This window comes from Pseudoliparis swirei, chromosome 12, assembly GCF_029220125.1.
Source record: "Pseudoliparis swirei isolate HS2019 ecotype Mariana Trench chromosome 12, NWPU_hadal_v1, whole genome shotgun sequence".
In the NCBI taxonomy this organism is placed as follows: Eukaryota; Metazoa; Chordata; class Actinopteri; order Perciformes; family Liparidae; genus Pseudoliparis; species Pseudoliparis swirei.
The window spans coordinates 7,392,860-7,406,977 of NC_079399.1; the positions used below are offsets into that span (position 1 = coordinate 7,392,860).

General features: G+C 42.8%; 1 protein-coding gene across 2 annotated transcripts; it reads right to left on the bottom strand.

The window, feature by feature from the left end:
- Positions 1-624: 624 nt before the first annotated feature.
- myb (v-myb avian myeloblastosis viral oncogene homolog) lies at positions 625-9,632 on the bottom strand. 2 transcript variants are annotated; one of them, XM_056428216.1, is made up of 15 exons: positions 9,567-9,632; positions 7,395-7,512; positions 7,115-7,186; positions 6,924-7,016; positions 5,990-6,210; positions 5,209-5,434; positions 5,029-5,097; positions 4,792-4,896; positions 4,112-4,387; positions 3,537-3,655; positions 3,333-3,447; positions 3,130-3,225; positions 2,381-2,479; positions 2,162-2,245; positions 625-2,055 (listed from the first exon to the last, which is right to left on the bottom strand). In XM_056428216.1, the coding sequence occupies exons 1-15, from the start codon at positions 9,587-9,589 to the stop codon at positions 1,945-1,947; spliced, it is 1,827 nt and encodes a 608-aa protein (XP_056284191.1). In that variant the 5' UTR covers positions 9,590-9,632; the 3' UTR covers positions 625-1,944. The 2 variants fall into 2 exon arrangements, with proteins under 2 accessions (XP_056284191.1, XP_056284190.1); XM_056428215.1 differs by having other exon boundaries at positions 625-2,058.
- Between the last annotated feature and the right edge of the window lie 4,486 nt (positions 9,633-14,118).

The following is a 14,118-nucleotide window of genomic DNA, read 5'->3' on the forward strand; positions in this document are numbered from 1 at the left end:
ACAAGTCTTCTCAAGAGACTCAACGTGGAGCTCACGCGCGTGTGGCACGGCGAGGTGTTTCACACGCTACTCGTATACACGTGGCTATTTAGTGTGGAAAGGAGTCGGGGGGCCATTTTCTTTCGCCAGAGTAAACTTTCCTTTTTGTGTTGATCTGGAAGCGTGCACGTGCGTTGTCCCGATTATCCACAGAGAAAGAGGCAACGGTTGGGTTCATTTGCTTATTGCCTTCAGTGGCTGATAAACCATGCACTCACTCCATAATTGGCAGATGGAGGGAACGTTTTATTATCTGCTCGGCACAACTTTATGGCAGAAAACCTTTTGTGTGTGTGTGTGTGTGTGTGTGTCAATGGGAGATTAGGTCGGAGTATTTGATTACAAAAGCCCTCACACATGTTTGCATAAACACCAGAGCACAAATTGGTGATTCACTTTACAGAACTCCTCTGGACAACAGTGTGCCTTCACAGGCCTGTTTACAACTACTTTGGGTTGATTGTACTAAAGTATTGGCTGGTAAAAGCATATTTACACTTTAAATAAAGAGACAGGTTCATTGTTAACTATTATTGTGTTATTGTTTTCAAAATAATATCCCCAAAATGACACTGAATGCAAGGCTGTAATAAAAACAACACACTTTATTTACTAGGCAGTATAGAAAAGTATAAAAACATGAAAACTTGGCATGTATAAATGCTTTTATAAAATCATTTTTGCTCAAAAGCTAGTATAAAAACAAGGCTTATAAAAAGATTGTGTTTGACATGGGCTACTGCAGTCTTAGTAAGAAAACAAAATGCTGATTGAACAGACGTGATACAAAAATACCAAAATGATTCAAAGAAATGTTTGAATACAAAAACCATACAAAAGTTTTGATTGGGATTTGTGTGTAGCATTATATAAAATATCAGTGTTTTGTACTCTCGCTTTTTTTTTCTTTTATGGAGAATATACGATTCAAGTGCAGCTTGGTCATACTCTTACTGGGTGAAGCTCATGATTTCAAACATATAAGCTCATTTAAGATTATTGTTTTAAATGTAGAAATATATATATACACACATATATATATATATTTAAAATGTTAACAAATAAATCATTTGTTCATTAAATATTTCCCCATACAGGATACTGTGAGGGCCAGAAATAAATCAAAAGTTGAAATGAAAACTCAATTTATACGAAATAAAGGTGCCAATGTGGTAGTCAGGTAATACTAATAAGGCTGGCCCCTTCTGTTATGTAACGCATCATCATTCATTGTTGAATAAAGACGTAAGAACAGACGCAGCAGTTCTAGTTCAGTAGTTAAGTGTTTACATGAGGTGGCACAGACCAAAGCCTTGAAATAAACAGTAGACACATTGTAGCCTGATAAAAATAAAATAAAATAATAATAATAATAAAGAAACAAAGAAAAGTTTCATGACTGAAATAAAAAGGTCAGTTTAAATTCATTAATATGCCTTTGGATTTATGATAATGCTAATAGGGCTTAAATACTTAACTTACAACACTGATCCATTGGCCAATTGAAAAAAAATAACATTATCATGATGAAAAAGAAAAGGAATAAATTAATCAACTTGTTCTTTATATTAATATCAAAATTCGGAATTAGCAATACAGCCCAATGCAAATTATATATCCACCGTTTCCCATTTATAATACAACAATAACATAATGACGAGACCAAACGTAAGAGGACGTACACTGGAACCCGTCGCAAATTCTATGCGGAAGATTTCCACGAATAAAAAATAATAACAATACGTGCGTTTAGTCTTTGGTTGGTTGAAATCCAACAAGTGTGAGTGTAAAAACACCAATGGCATAGAGCCTCTCCCAACTGTTGTACCACAACAAATATGTAACCCGCCGCGCTGCGTCCAGCGCAGGGATTGTTGATCTCTCCAGTTCAACGTGTGTCTCTGGCTACACGACCAGTGTCCTCGTAGGATAAGTGTTGATGTACTTGTGGCTCTGCTCGGAGGCCAAGGCGTGCTCCTCTGTCTTCCCACAAGTCACCTGCTCCCAGGAACTCAGCTGCTGTTGGCGAGAGAACGAGGAGGATGAGTTTCGATGGCTCCCACGCGGTCACCACATATTTTAAAGACGTCCCTTGAATGACTACCGACAAGCTTTTACACACCTGTAGCGGGCTGCCCATGCCTCTGCGGGGAAGGTGGTAGTTTTTGTGTCCATCTTCACGCAATAATGAACTCGTGAGAAGGTCCTGGATGAAAAGATGGAAAGAAGAAGAAGAAGAAAAAAACACACATCTTAACAAAAGAAGTTCAACAATTAAGTTTTGAGGATGTTTGACATCAGCGTCACTTTACAAGAACTGTTCTGTCACAAGTGGACTTACAGGTACTTCCTGCGCGGGGCCGCTTGGGGAGAAGAGCTGTGTGTGGAGCTCTTGTCCGTCCCACTGCATGCACGGACTCCTCTCGCATGGCGACTCCACCTAGCACCCAGAACAACGTGACACGGTTAACATCAAGAGTCGTGCAAACTTAAACAGTAGCCTCAAACAATACGGCCGATCTCGTGACCTCCAATTATTAAAGTTGACTAAGAGTGAGTTGCTCCACCGCAGACTGGAATGACATTCCACTTTTCACCTTTGCCTTCTCAACATAAACATATATATATATTATATGGAGGTTGGAAGTTAAAAAAATAAACATATCACGGTCTGAATTTATGAATTTGGATGCACAAGATATAATTAGTTGACACAGTACAATTGTGACCACATCTTTAATTAACTCCTGGGCACAAATGAAATAATTAAGTCATTTTGGCAACGCACAAGGCCAAGTCATTCATCGCAACCGCCACTTGCTGAAGGCACACCTCGGTTGTAGATAGTTCTTTACATAAGCTTTACAGTGGTTTGGGGATAAGTTATCAAGGGATTACTGTTCGTAAAAGGCACTTCCCTTCATGCTTCGTGAAGAAAGGCTGGTCTGCTGTGCCCTGCTCTCGGTATATAGACTTATTTTGTGCACACAAATTACTAAATTGTGGCTTCAATTGATTCCTTCTGACTCTACCTCGACACGTCCTGCTTCTGTACATACGTGTGCTTGCTTGTGTTCAGTCATAAAGTACCTCTTGTTTTATCTTCTTCAGAGGAGGCTGCTCAATGGCACACTCCATCGGCTCCTGTTTGATGACTTTCGACATCTGCTGCTCCAATGGGGAGTTCTGGAAAAGGCATAAATCCCAAAGTGAGCCATAAGGACACTGAAGCGAGCCCCACAGGAGGTAATGAGACCGGTTCAAGACTTCTCTTTAGAAAGTCTCTTTCTCACCAGTAGTTTGACGGGTCCATATTTGGCCTCCTGCATGGCCAGAGCTGACCGGAAAGGGGTGGGTGTACAAGGCGATGACTCCATGATCGAACGACGAATGTTTGGAGTTCTGAACCTGAGAGAGAGAAATAGACTTTGTTATATTGTCTTCTTCCACAGTTCGGCATAGTTGAATAACTAGGAACATTCCAGATAGCCGCTTACATTTCCTCCTCTTTCTGGTGCCTGATAGTGTGGTTGATCAGAGGCTTCGAGTCCACGGGCGAGCTCATCGGTACACTGTCGTTGTCGGAGTCTTCAGGGCTCATTGACTGTATGAGAAACTGTGAAACAAAAGGGAAGGAAACCAATCAACTAAAGCAGCTCGGGAGGTTGCTTTTAACGCGGTAACATTTTGGTCAGATTGCGAAGCAAACTTGGTCTGAACTACAGAAATGGAGATGAAAAGTGAAAAAGGATGAAAAGAGAAGTTTAAATGATTGAAATATGATAACAAAGATGGAAAACAACTGTTGGTGATGGGATCTGATCACTACTTGTGAAAGACTGAAGGTTTGGGAGTTGGGCAGATAAAAACCAGCCCGTGCCTCGTGAGCAGGTCTTGAACCCTGATTGGGCAAGACCTGTCTGTTCCGAGAACATATGGGTCGAAGCCCACTGATTGGTGAAGTCTATGTTGCTACTTGCTAAGCTACTCTGTTTCATCTGGACCCGGTCGATCGTGAACTTAATGATGTCTGAACGTGTAGCCCAGGGATGAACTGAATGCAGACACTTACTGAATCGATGACACAGTTCATGAACTCCGGGATGGTATTTGAGAACGTCGGACCGCTTGGATGGCTGATGCTGTTGTTGTTGTTGTTGTTGTTGTTGTGATTGTTGCTGCTGTTGTTGCTGTGGGCCCGTGCCGCAGAGGCGCTCTCCTCAGGTAGGCAGCTCTGGTCCAGAGGCAGGGCAGGGGCGCCGGCCTGGTGATGAGGTAAAAACATGACACCCTCGGAGCTGTTGGTCAAAGAGCTCTGGCTGGCCCAGCTCGGATAGGACAGATTCATCTGCGGGACAACAAAAGATATAAAGAGTGAGTGCTATTATTAAGAATAATCAAAGTATAACCATCTGAAAGTGTGAGCACTGTTGGGTGAGGGTCAAATAAACATGTCCAAACTGAAGTTAGAAAATGCAAGCGTGACAACAAGGGGAAGAGGTGTGGAGAAGAAGAAAGGGAACTTTTATGTAAAGAAGTGTTGGGTAGAGGGTTGCACAGGCACTAAAATGGCGACAAGGTCCTATTTCATCACAGCCCCCCCCCCCCCTCACCCAGATGTTTCCTCCACACACAAACACACATCTCACCACCTTCCTTAAAACCAGGGTCAAATGCACATGCACATAAATTGTGCCGTCACACTTTAAAAGCTCGCGGACTCGTGCAGACGCAGACGCAGACGCAACCTACCGGTAGTGACGGCTGGCCTCTCAGCTCATCCTCTGTTGACATGAGCAGCCGTTCGATCTCTTTCACCCTCTGCTCCTTCTCAGGGTCCTCCTCGCTATAGTGTCTCTGAGAAGGAAAAAAGAGAGCAGGAGGCCGGATTTAGCGGCAGCTCATCTTCTCGTCCCACAATCCCTCCCGTTGCCTCATTATACTGATCGTTTATACTGCATTCACGTGCTGTTTTTTAAATTGTTTTACCTGTATTGCAGCAGTTCCATGCTGGGGAATGTGAAGGATGTTCAAATGCAAGGCCCTGGGTATCGGTACCTGATAAGCCAATAAGAAACGTAGAATAAATGAATCAGCTGCAGCGACATTATCTGAATGCTTTGTTTTTTCCCGCCAGAAATCCCAAGTCCTCGTTGAAAGCCCACTCACCCTGTGTGAGTCGATGTAGGCGTAGTTGAATTGCGACAAGGGCGGCAGCTGCGCGTGGCTGGGCGAGTGGTGGGGGTACCCCATGATGTGATTGCCGGTCTTGATGTAGCCGTGGCCGACGGAGAGCGAGGAGTTGCCGTTCTTCGCCGCGCACTGCAGGTAGCCCTCCTGCTCCACCTTTCTCCTCATGGTGGAGTTCCAGTGGTTCTTGATGGCGTTGTCAGTCCTGAATGTCGCGAAGAAGCACGTATTAACTCGCAGGTTAGTCATAACGAAACACATCCGCACGCTCAAAAGCAAAAAAGAAAAAATGCGGGGACATCCTGGACCTCTAGTTTGACTGGATAGCGTTATCAACACAGGCACACACACACACAGGCTGCCACAGATAGACACTTACACATACACACACTTACACGTACACACACGTGCACGCACAAGCACAACACAGATAAGGTTATCAGGACGGGGCAATTGCAATCTTGTAAAAAAGAAAAATAACTACATTATCTTTTTTGCACTCATTCCCTTTGTCATTTGATTCTCGGCCTTTCTCTAGAAAAGTCTTTAAACCTTTTTTCCTCCCAGTCCTTCTCTATTCGTGTCTCTTCAGAACAAAAGGACACTTTCTGTATTCACACCTTCATCTTCTTTCCTCTTTTGTTTCTTCTCTTTTCATTCCTCTTTCGGTGTTCTCCCCTTCATGTCACCCTCTCGACCACAACATTGCACAGTCAACCCCCCCCCCCCCCTCTTCTCTCTTCCACATAGTCGGTCTCACCTGCCAGGAAGCAGCTTAGCGATTTCGGCCCAGCGGTTGCCCAGCTTCTCGTGTGCCTGGTAGATAATCCGGTCCTCTTCCTCAGTCCACGACGTCTTCTTCACCTCTGGGTTCAGGTGGTTGTGCCAGCGTTCGCGGCACTGCTTGCCGATACGCCCCTTCAGGTGCTTGGCGATCACCGACCAGCGCTTGGCTCCGTACTTCTGCACCAGCTCAATCACCTGGGAGTGGGTGAGTGTTTGTGTGTGTGGGGTGGGGCGGGGAAGAGAAAGAGGAAAGACAAGAGGCGAGGAGGAACAGCGTTGAAAAGGAAGAGAAGTAAATGGTGGGGAAGGGGCATGACAAAAGAGGAAGGAGCATTGCCAGGGACGAGAGGGAGAAGTAAAAGGGATACGGAGTCAGAAATGATCGAGGTGTAGAATAGATAGGGGAGAAAAGCACAATAAAACAACTTGTTAGTTACACAGAACAATCTCAGAAACTTGAACATGGTGTCAGCGAACTCTTCACTTCCCTCCTTCCCTCTTTCTTTATCTTTCAAGATGTGGAGGTGATTGAGAACACCTGCTGGTGAGCAGAGAGGGAGTTTCCAGAGGAGCGTTAGCCACTCTGCTAATCATTACAGTGGCATCTGGGTGGAAATATAACTCCTGTGGACGACTTCAACAAATACTTCACAGGCTTTTTGAGTAACTGGAACTTTTTGGGGAAATAAAAACTGTGCAACAGCAGCCAAGACGTTGCTCCAGATTCTTATTATTTTTTAAATTCTGGATGCTGATTGATTGCCTGTCTCCTGTGAGTGGGTTTCCGACTACGTTGTTCTGCAATATAGTGCAGAATTTCTAGTGCGCAACAATAAATGTGGTTTCATTGTTGATGTTGAATATTGTGTGTGGACCCCACAAAGTTTTCTAAAAAGTGTTTTTCTTACCCTCTGGTCCTCCTCTTTGGTCCACGGCCCTTTGATGAGCTCTGGGTTAAGAACCTTCTGCCACCTGTGCTGGCACTGCACATCTGTACGATTCTGGTAGGTCAGAGAGAAGAGGATTAGTAATCATACTCTGCGAGGTTATTTTCCACATGTGTGCACGTCTGCGTGTACGCACAGGCCACCCTACTTACAGTTAGTAAGCTCGCAATGAGTTTCCAGTCTTCTGATCCATGCAGCTCAACAAGTTTCTTTAACTTCTCATCCTGAAGAAAAGAGAAAACATATTGCAGTTTGTTAGACGTGTGTCTCTGCTATGAACATCCCCCCCAGCAACCAAACATAAGAGTCAGTGAATGTGGTTAGACCAGACATCTATATGTCTCCCGAAGCAATTTTTATCCGCCATGAGCTCAGCTGTGTTGCTTGTATTGCACAGTGTGGTTTTGAATCCTCGTTCGTGTGTGTGTGTACCTCTTCTCGTGTCCAGCGGGTCTTGCCAAGGTGCCGTTTCCCTGCCTTGACCAGTGACCCATCGTAATCGTGGTCATACATGTCGGTCTCCTCCTCATCCTCCTCGCTACTGTAAACACTGCAGACACACAGAGAGATACATGTAAGAGAGAGGTGGAGGTTGTGTGAAAAATAATAAGATAATGTAATGTGTAAGATAATAGAAAGGTAAACACTCGCACAATATGTACCTGTCCATTTCAAAACTACTCCCTAATCATCTCTTTACAGAGTGCATAAAGGACTCAGCGCCACTCTTTAACTCATCAGGTGTCAACACAGACAGAACCAGTCATTCTAGAAGGTTTGGGTGCAGGCTTTTAGCCAAGACACCCACAAGGGGAGAGAGAACGAGCGCGAGGAACAGCAAGTGGGAGGAGGAGGGGGGGGGGGGGGATGGATGAACAGGTTCTAATGTTTTTGGTTTCCACAGATACTGGGATTGGCTATGCGATCATAATTTTGTGACCCTGGCGTGTTCAGGCCTGCAGTGGCATTGTACAGCACAGTCATAAATACACACACTCACACACACATGCACACACATGCGCGCACACACATACTGAATTGGTTAACCAATCAGAATGTAGAGCATGGACAACGTGGAAGCTAAGGTAAGGTACTACCGAGCAACAGGTGAACAGGAACCCCACTGAGGTGTGTCTGTGTGTGTGTGTGTGTGTGTTTGTACAAGAGAATATTTACAGTGCATTATCTTCCTTATTTTCTGTCCTTTTACCAAAATGCGTGACTACCCGACTAACAGCAATGACCAAACGTTTTATGTTTTACTCTTATCCACATAAAATGCTAATTTGTCAGAATGAAATTAACTATTTTTTGTCTTTCAACAATCAGACCATACTTTTTTTACACAATAGAAGAAGAAATAAAAAGGCAGAGAACTAGCAAACACCAGACAGTGAACACAGCAGACTCCTTTAGATAATGATGAAGCAAGAGAAAACTGCGCCATGAAACGGTGTAATGGTAATCATTGCTCTTATAATCATTGCTCTTATATTACTCAGCGCGGTGGCTTTGTGTGAAGTCAACTCTCACTTGCATTCCGTGTCTCTGAGTTAAACCATGGGAAAAAACCGATTGCCCGCACTTGACACGCAAGACCAATTAAAGTCACCGCAGCTACTTCACGGTGGTAAATGGTGCCGATACATAAAACGTAAAAGCGGGTGAGTGATTTAAAGATAATATTTGTGGCGACTGTATACAAAAAAAAGGGGGCATGCGAACTAAATGCAGCCAGTCCTTGAGACAGGTGCACATAGCGGACGCAGCGAAAGCGCAGTTTCCAGAATACCCCCCCCCCCCCCCTCCCCTTAAGAGATGCTGCGTTTGGGGGTCTATGTAAGTTTCATCACGCCGGGGTTTAAAATGACATATACTAATTCCAGCTTTAATGGTGTACTTATTAGAGCCAATATGCAAGTACAACAACCACCACCTGAACACATCTCTGTCTAAGTGGCTGACTGGGGTGATGGTCACCGGAACCAGAGACAGCTCAGAATATGGGGTATCTTTGGGGGAGCCAAGTGCAAATAAATAAAACAGTATTTTCAAAACGTTCCCAAATTCAATTCCGGACGTGTTGCAATACATTAAATTATCTTGGCATGTTTTTAGACAGAGTTGTATAGACGCCATGCTGCATTTTGTTTCGTATTTAGTATAAGCTCTTATTAAAAACAATGTCTTGCACACAGCTTCAGTGTTATTAATCCGCGCGTGTAAGAGGGGGAAAGAGAGAGAGAGAGACCCCTTTCTCTCTCTCTCTCTATCTCTCGCTCTCTCTCTCTCTCTCCACTGACAGCAGCGCGAGGAGCGCACATGCCAGATGACCACCACCTGTCATAAGCGCGCGAGCGAGACACCCACACCACCACCACACTGCTAAAACTGCCAATAAAACAAAAAATCGATTCGCAGACACAACACGAGTTTAAACCAGAAAAAAGAAAAGACATAGTCTGTCAATAAGATGCAACATTAACACATCACTCCGTATCCAAACATAAATTATCATGCAGAGAAAGACAGCAACTACGTAAGTTATAACATGCGCATGTTAAATGCGTTGCAAATAACAGTAATGGCTGTGTTTGAGCTCACCTGTTTCTCGGCCGTCGAGTCATGTTAATATATGTAGAGTGACTCGCAGGTTGCGCTGAGCACGTACTTTCGCTATCCGCGCTGGACTTGTTCTCCCGGCGCAGAGGCAGGTTGACATTAATTTAAACTACAGCAGCCTTTACTACAGCTCCTCCCCCTTCTTCGCATCCCGGTCAATTTGGCGCTCCTGAGCGCGCGTCCGACTGCGCATGTCCAAAAGTATGGTGTACTTGACGCGCCGTCCAACGTTTTGCGATCGCTGTTTGAACAAACCCAGGAAAAGTCAGAAAGATATTAGATATCTAAGGAAATAATTGGAGTTATAAGAATATATTTCGAAAACACATATCGACTTGTGTCTTTTTATTCTGGAAAAAAACAACAACATTTTCGCCAAACTAATACGCCTGTGCTATTGCATTGTAGTTCATGATACGAATGTTATGATCGAAGTGTGGTTGGATAATATACCACAAATACAAATAATGGGTCAGTTGAGTGTTGGTGGCATAATAATTATCTACATATCATACCACAAGTATTGCATTAGGACCGTAAAAGTGGCATTGCTACATCGAAATGTACGAAGTGTTCTTGAACGCATCACAGCTCTTCACAGTGGACTTGTCAAAGGCGCGTTTCGCCTGGCCGTCCGCGCTAAACGCTTTTTGTGAACAATATTCGTGAGTTACTTCTCTTCTGTTGAAAAGGAGAAGGAAACTAATACATCTGGACGGCGTAAACAATTGCGGAATGGGTTTTTGGCATGCGTGGAAAGTGAAGTTGCAATGTTTTCTGTGCTTGTTGCAAATACAGATGTTTCTCAGTGATAAAACAAACAAAAAACTAAACTTACAATGCAACACCCTGGTCTTGTCTTCCGGCGATAAAATTAGCTTTTATGTTTGCTCAGACCAAGAAAGTTAAAATAGTGTAGTGGCACTTCAACTTTTTGCGCAGATTTACTGCACATAAAGAACAAATGGCCTTTAAAGTCCACATGATTGATTGATTCGTGTTATCCCAGTTGTTCCTTAAGTTGCCTCTTAAGTTTTCCAAAAGTCAGCTTGCTAGTTTTGTCTTTGCATTTATTCAAAAACAATCCCAATGTAAATTAGGAACCAATTGAGCCTGCTTTTATAAGTAATCTCATCTGGTCCTTTCTTAGCTCCATTGTGTAAATGATTCTGTGTCAATGCCGGCCACTTTTATGATTATCTTGTTTTGGTTAAGTTCATCCTCCCTGAGCCTGCACTGTCCCTGCTCCTGCCATTCATTGCTGGGAGGAGAAGGGGAGGAGGAGGAGGAGGAGGAGGGGGGGGGGGCATGATGCTTTATTTGTATAAATGTGTCTTCTCATTGTATTAGTTCCTCCATATTTGACCGTATTGTCCTGGTCACTTATAATTACCATCACCCCAGACTTGCCCATTGTCCCAGGGCGGTCATCATAATAGTCGCCTGATAAAGGGCTACACACATTCATACACACACGGCCATGGCCATGGACTGCAACTTTTACTATTTGGTGCAACAGGGTGGACAGTGCTCAGTGAAGTGAATCACTTAGGCTGTTGACAGAGGGAAAGATTAAGATTGACTGGACTAGACATGGGTTAAATTAAGTTTATAGTACACAGCATAAATGATATTTCTTAGATTGTATTGTGTTTATTAGTATTCATACAATGTATTGATGAACTGTATTGGTTCAGAAGCAACATGCAACATTAAGTTGCATGGTTGCCTGGGTGCAATCGGCAATATACTTGAAATACACACAGCTGTGTATGGAAGCATTGTTCAGTCATTTTGACTTGAGGAGGTGGTGTACTACTAATCTATTCAATTCATATTTTAATTATATAGCAGCTATCGTGCAAGATCGCAAGACAAGATGCCCCACATAGAAAGAAAAGTGGGTCAGGAAAAGAGATACATGCAGCACAAAAGATAACTTAAACATCAGTAATAACCAGTGTCCGAGTCCAACCTTATAAAAACATATATAAATGGAATAATGTCTCCACTTGGTTTATCTGTGTGTCTTTTGCTTTCTTGTGCACATGTCTTTTCCCTTGAGGGTAATTTTACAAACTTCATCTTGTCATCTGAAACCAAATTAAAGGAAGGGATCTAGGGTATGCAAATCCACCTATAGTAGTTTGAAGGAAGCCTTAGACCCATTGACTCCATGCTCAGGACATTTGCATGGGCGCGATTGGACAGGTTAAGAGCAGGTATTGTGATGGTCGCCCCCTCTTGCAAAGCATTGTGTGCACAGGTTGGCTCATTTGAATACTTTTTAATGATGGCCCCTGGGCATGAGATATCACCCCACCAGGCTTTCAGCTCCAGTGTTGGGAAGGCCACACATAGGTATTGTTAATTGTGTATGTGTGTCTATGTGTATGTAAAGGCCTGCATTGGTGAAGGGTTGATCCCTAGTCAAATAGTGCATGTGGTCTTGAATGGTTACGTAGTTAAATAAACCTACATGTTGTCTATTTGCTAATGGATGCATATAAACATGCATCAGATTTCATGTTTCTCATTATTCAGGAAATTGTTTAACAAATATGTTATTGTTTAATGAATACTTACTGAAATAGTCAATCAAATATAAACGTTTTCTCCTTTTTTAAATGATTTTTTAAAATATTGTTTCGGAACCAGCGTCATATATTTTCACAATTTGCAGCTTAAAGGACCTCACATGTGTTTCCTTCTTGACTTCAGCTGTTTGGACCACCTGTCAAAGAATGCCAAAGGTGTAGGTTTTGCATTTTCCCCGGAGGTGAGTTCCTGTGAAAGACTCTTCCCATGATACCTTGTGCCATTGGCAAATTATGTAAAGCATTACCTCATGCCCATTGCCAACTTTTAGGATGGACTGCACCCCTCACCCCTTTGCACATACGCTTTGTCTTCTACAATTACACAAGCTTTAATATGTTTTCAGATTTGCATGCTGTTGTTGATAGATTTGCAATCCTTGCTTTCACTTGATTCCATAGATACCATTGCAATCCACTTGCTGACAACCATCTTCTTCTTTTCTTATCATTGAACTCCAGAGAAAATATGATGGACGCAAACCATAAAATGTATTGGTCATTAAACAATATAATTTCTAAATCTTTCAAACAAAGCACCCATCCACTGATCCGCTCATTCTTCTAACAATCTGTCCATCCATCTGTTTAATCCATCTAATCAGGCCCAACACTCGCACGCCGCTGGTTCATCGATTAGGTTTTCTGTGAGCTCTGTGGCCACATCGGCAGCACAGATTTGACCAAAGTGCTTAAAAGACATTCAAAGGAAACACATGTTCAGATCCTGTGTAGAGGTGTGAAAATCACACCCCGGTCTTGTTGCTGCGCAAACAATATTTAATTTATCTCTAAATCTGACTCTGTAAACAAAGCAGAAAGACTTAATAAAACAAAAAAATATATATATTTCTTATATATCAGTATTTTTCATGTTACTACAAAATGTTATACTAAACAAAGACAATGGAGGAGAAAATTCTGCAAACATTATTACAATTTTATATTATTTTTAACTTGTGCAATATGTTCCATTTCCATTACGTATTATGCGCTCTTCGCTGCATTTGGTTTGAGAGTGTCCTAGAAACATTTCAGTGATGTCACCTGTGCAAGTGAGCATGTTTGTGTCTGCATTTGTTATGTGTGTGCGTGTGTGTGTGTCTGCGTCTGTGTGTGTGTGTGTGCGGTTGTTTATTTTGACATGTAGATGTTCAACCAAGACATCAAAATGCAGGAAGTGGAATTTTAGAGGTGAAACCACCACCCACTTAGAGGCACCCACGTACGCGCATACCCATATGCACACTGTTAAGCAAATGTGAAACGCAGATAATAAACTACTCCTTTCAATTAAAGCCGCTCTTTGTCAACCTGCCAGCAGCAATATGAGCTAATAATTGTGGAAAGGTGTGTACTTCACCTGCATCACTGGTATTAGATTGGTGACTGACATTTTCATCCTGGCACACAGGCCACTGTAGATGAGATCAGGAGGACAACATGTATCAATAACCACACATGCATACACCCTGCACACATGTGAGTGTAACCACACAATTGTTGCTCTCCCGAAGGTTTCGACCCTTCCCTTTTCCCCCCGTGGAGGGTTGTTTGGGAGTTTTTCCTGATCCGATGTGAGATTCTGGAACAGGGATGTCTATATGTACAGATTGTAAAGCAAACTGAGACAAATTTGTAATTTGCGAAAATGGGCTATACAAATAAACTGAAATTAATTGAATTGAATTGAATTGAAATTGAATTGAACAATACATGCAGATATGCAAAGACCAATTCACAGATTCAAATGTGCATAAACACAAGCACACACATCTGATTTCTTTCCCTTTGTTGGTTGACAGGCTATACATTTATTGTGGTACAAAGATAGCAGGAACACATTATGTCACCCATTGGGTGTGTGTGTTTCTGTGAGGTGTAAAGTGTCGGCTCAGATGGGTTTGTCTCTAACCATATAGGGCATAACATTTGAC

What these genes read in the sequence shown, in the direction of transcription:
- myb (XM_056428215.1), bottom strand. Translation starts at nt 9,589, where the DNA reads ATGACTCGACGGCCGAGAAACAG. An exon ending in TCATTGCGAGCTTACTAACT is followed by an intron (nt 7,017 to 7,114) that starts GTAAGTAGGGTG and finishes CTGACCTACCAG; the next exon opens with AATCGTACAGATGTGCAGTG. An exon ending in ATGGACCCGTCAAACTACTG is followed by an intron (nt 3,226 to 3,332) that starts GTGAGAAAGAGA and finishes TGCCTTTTCCAG; the next exon opens with AACTCCCCATTGGAGCAGCA.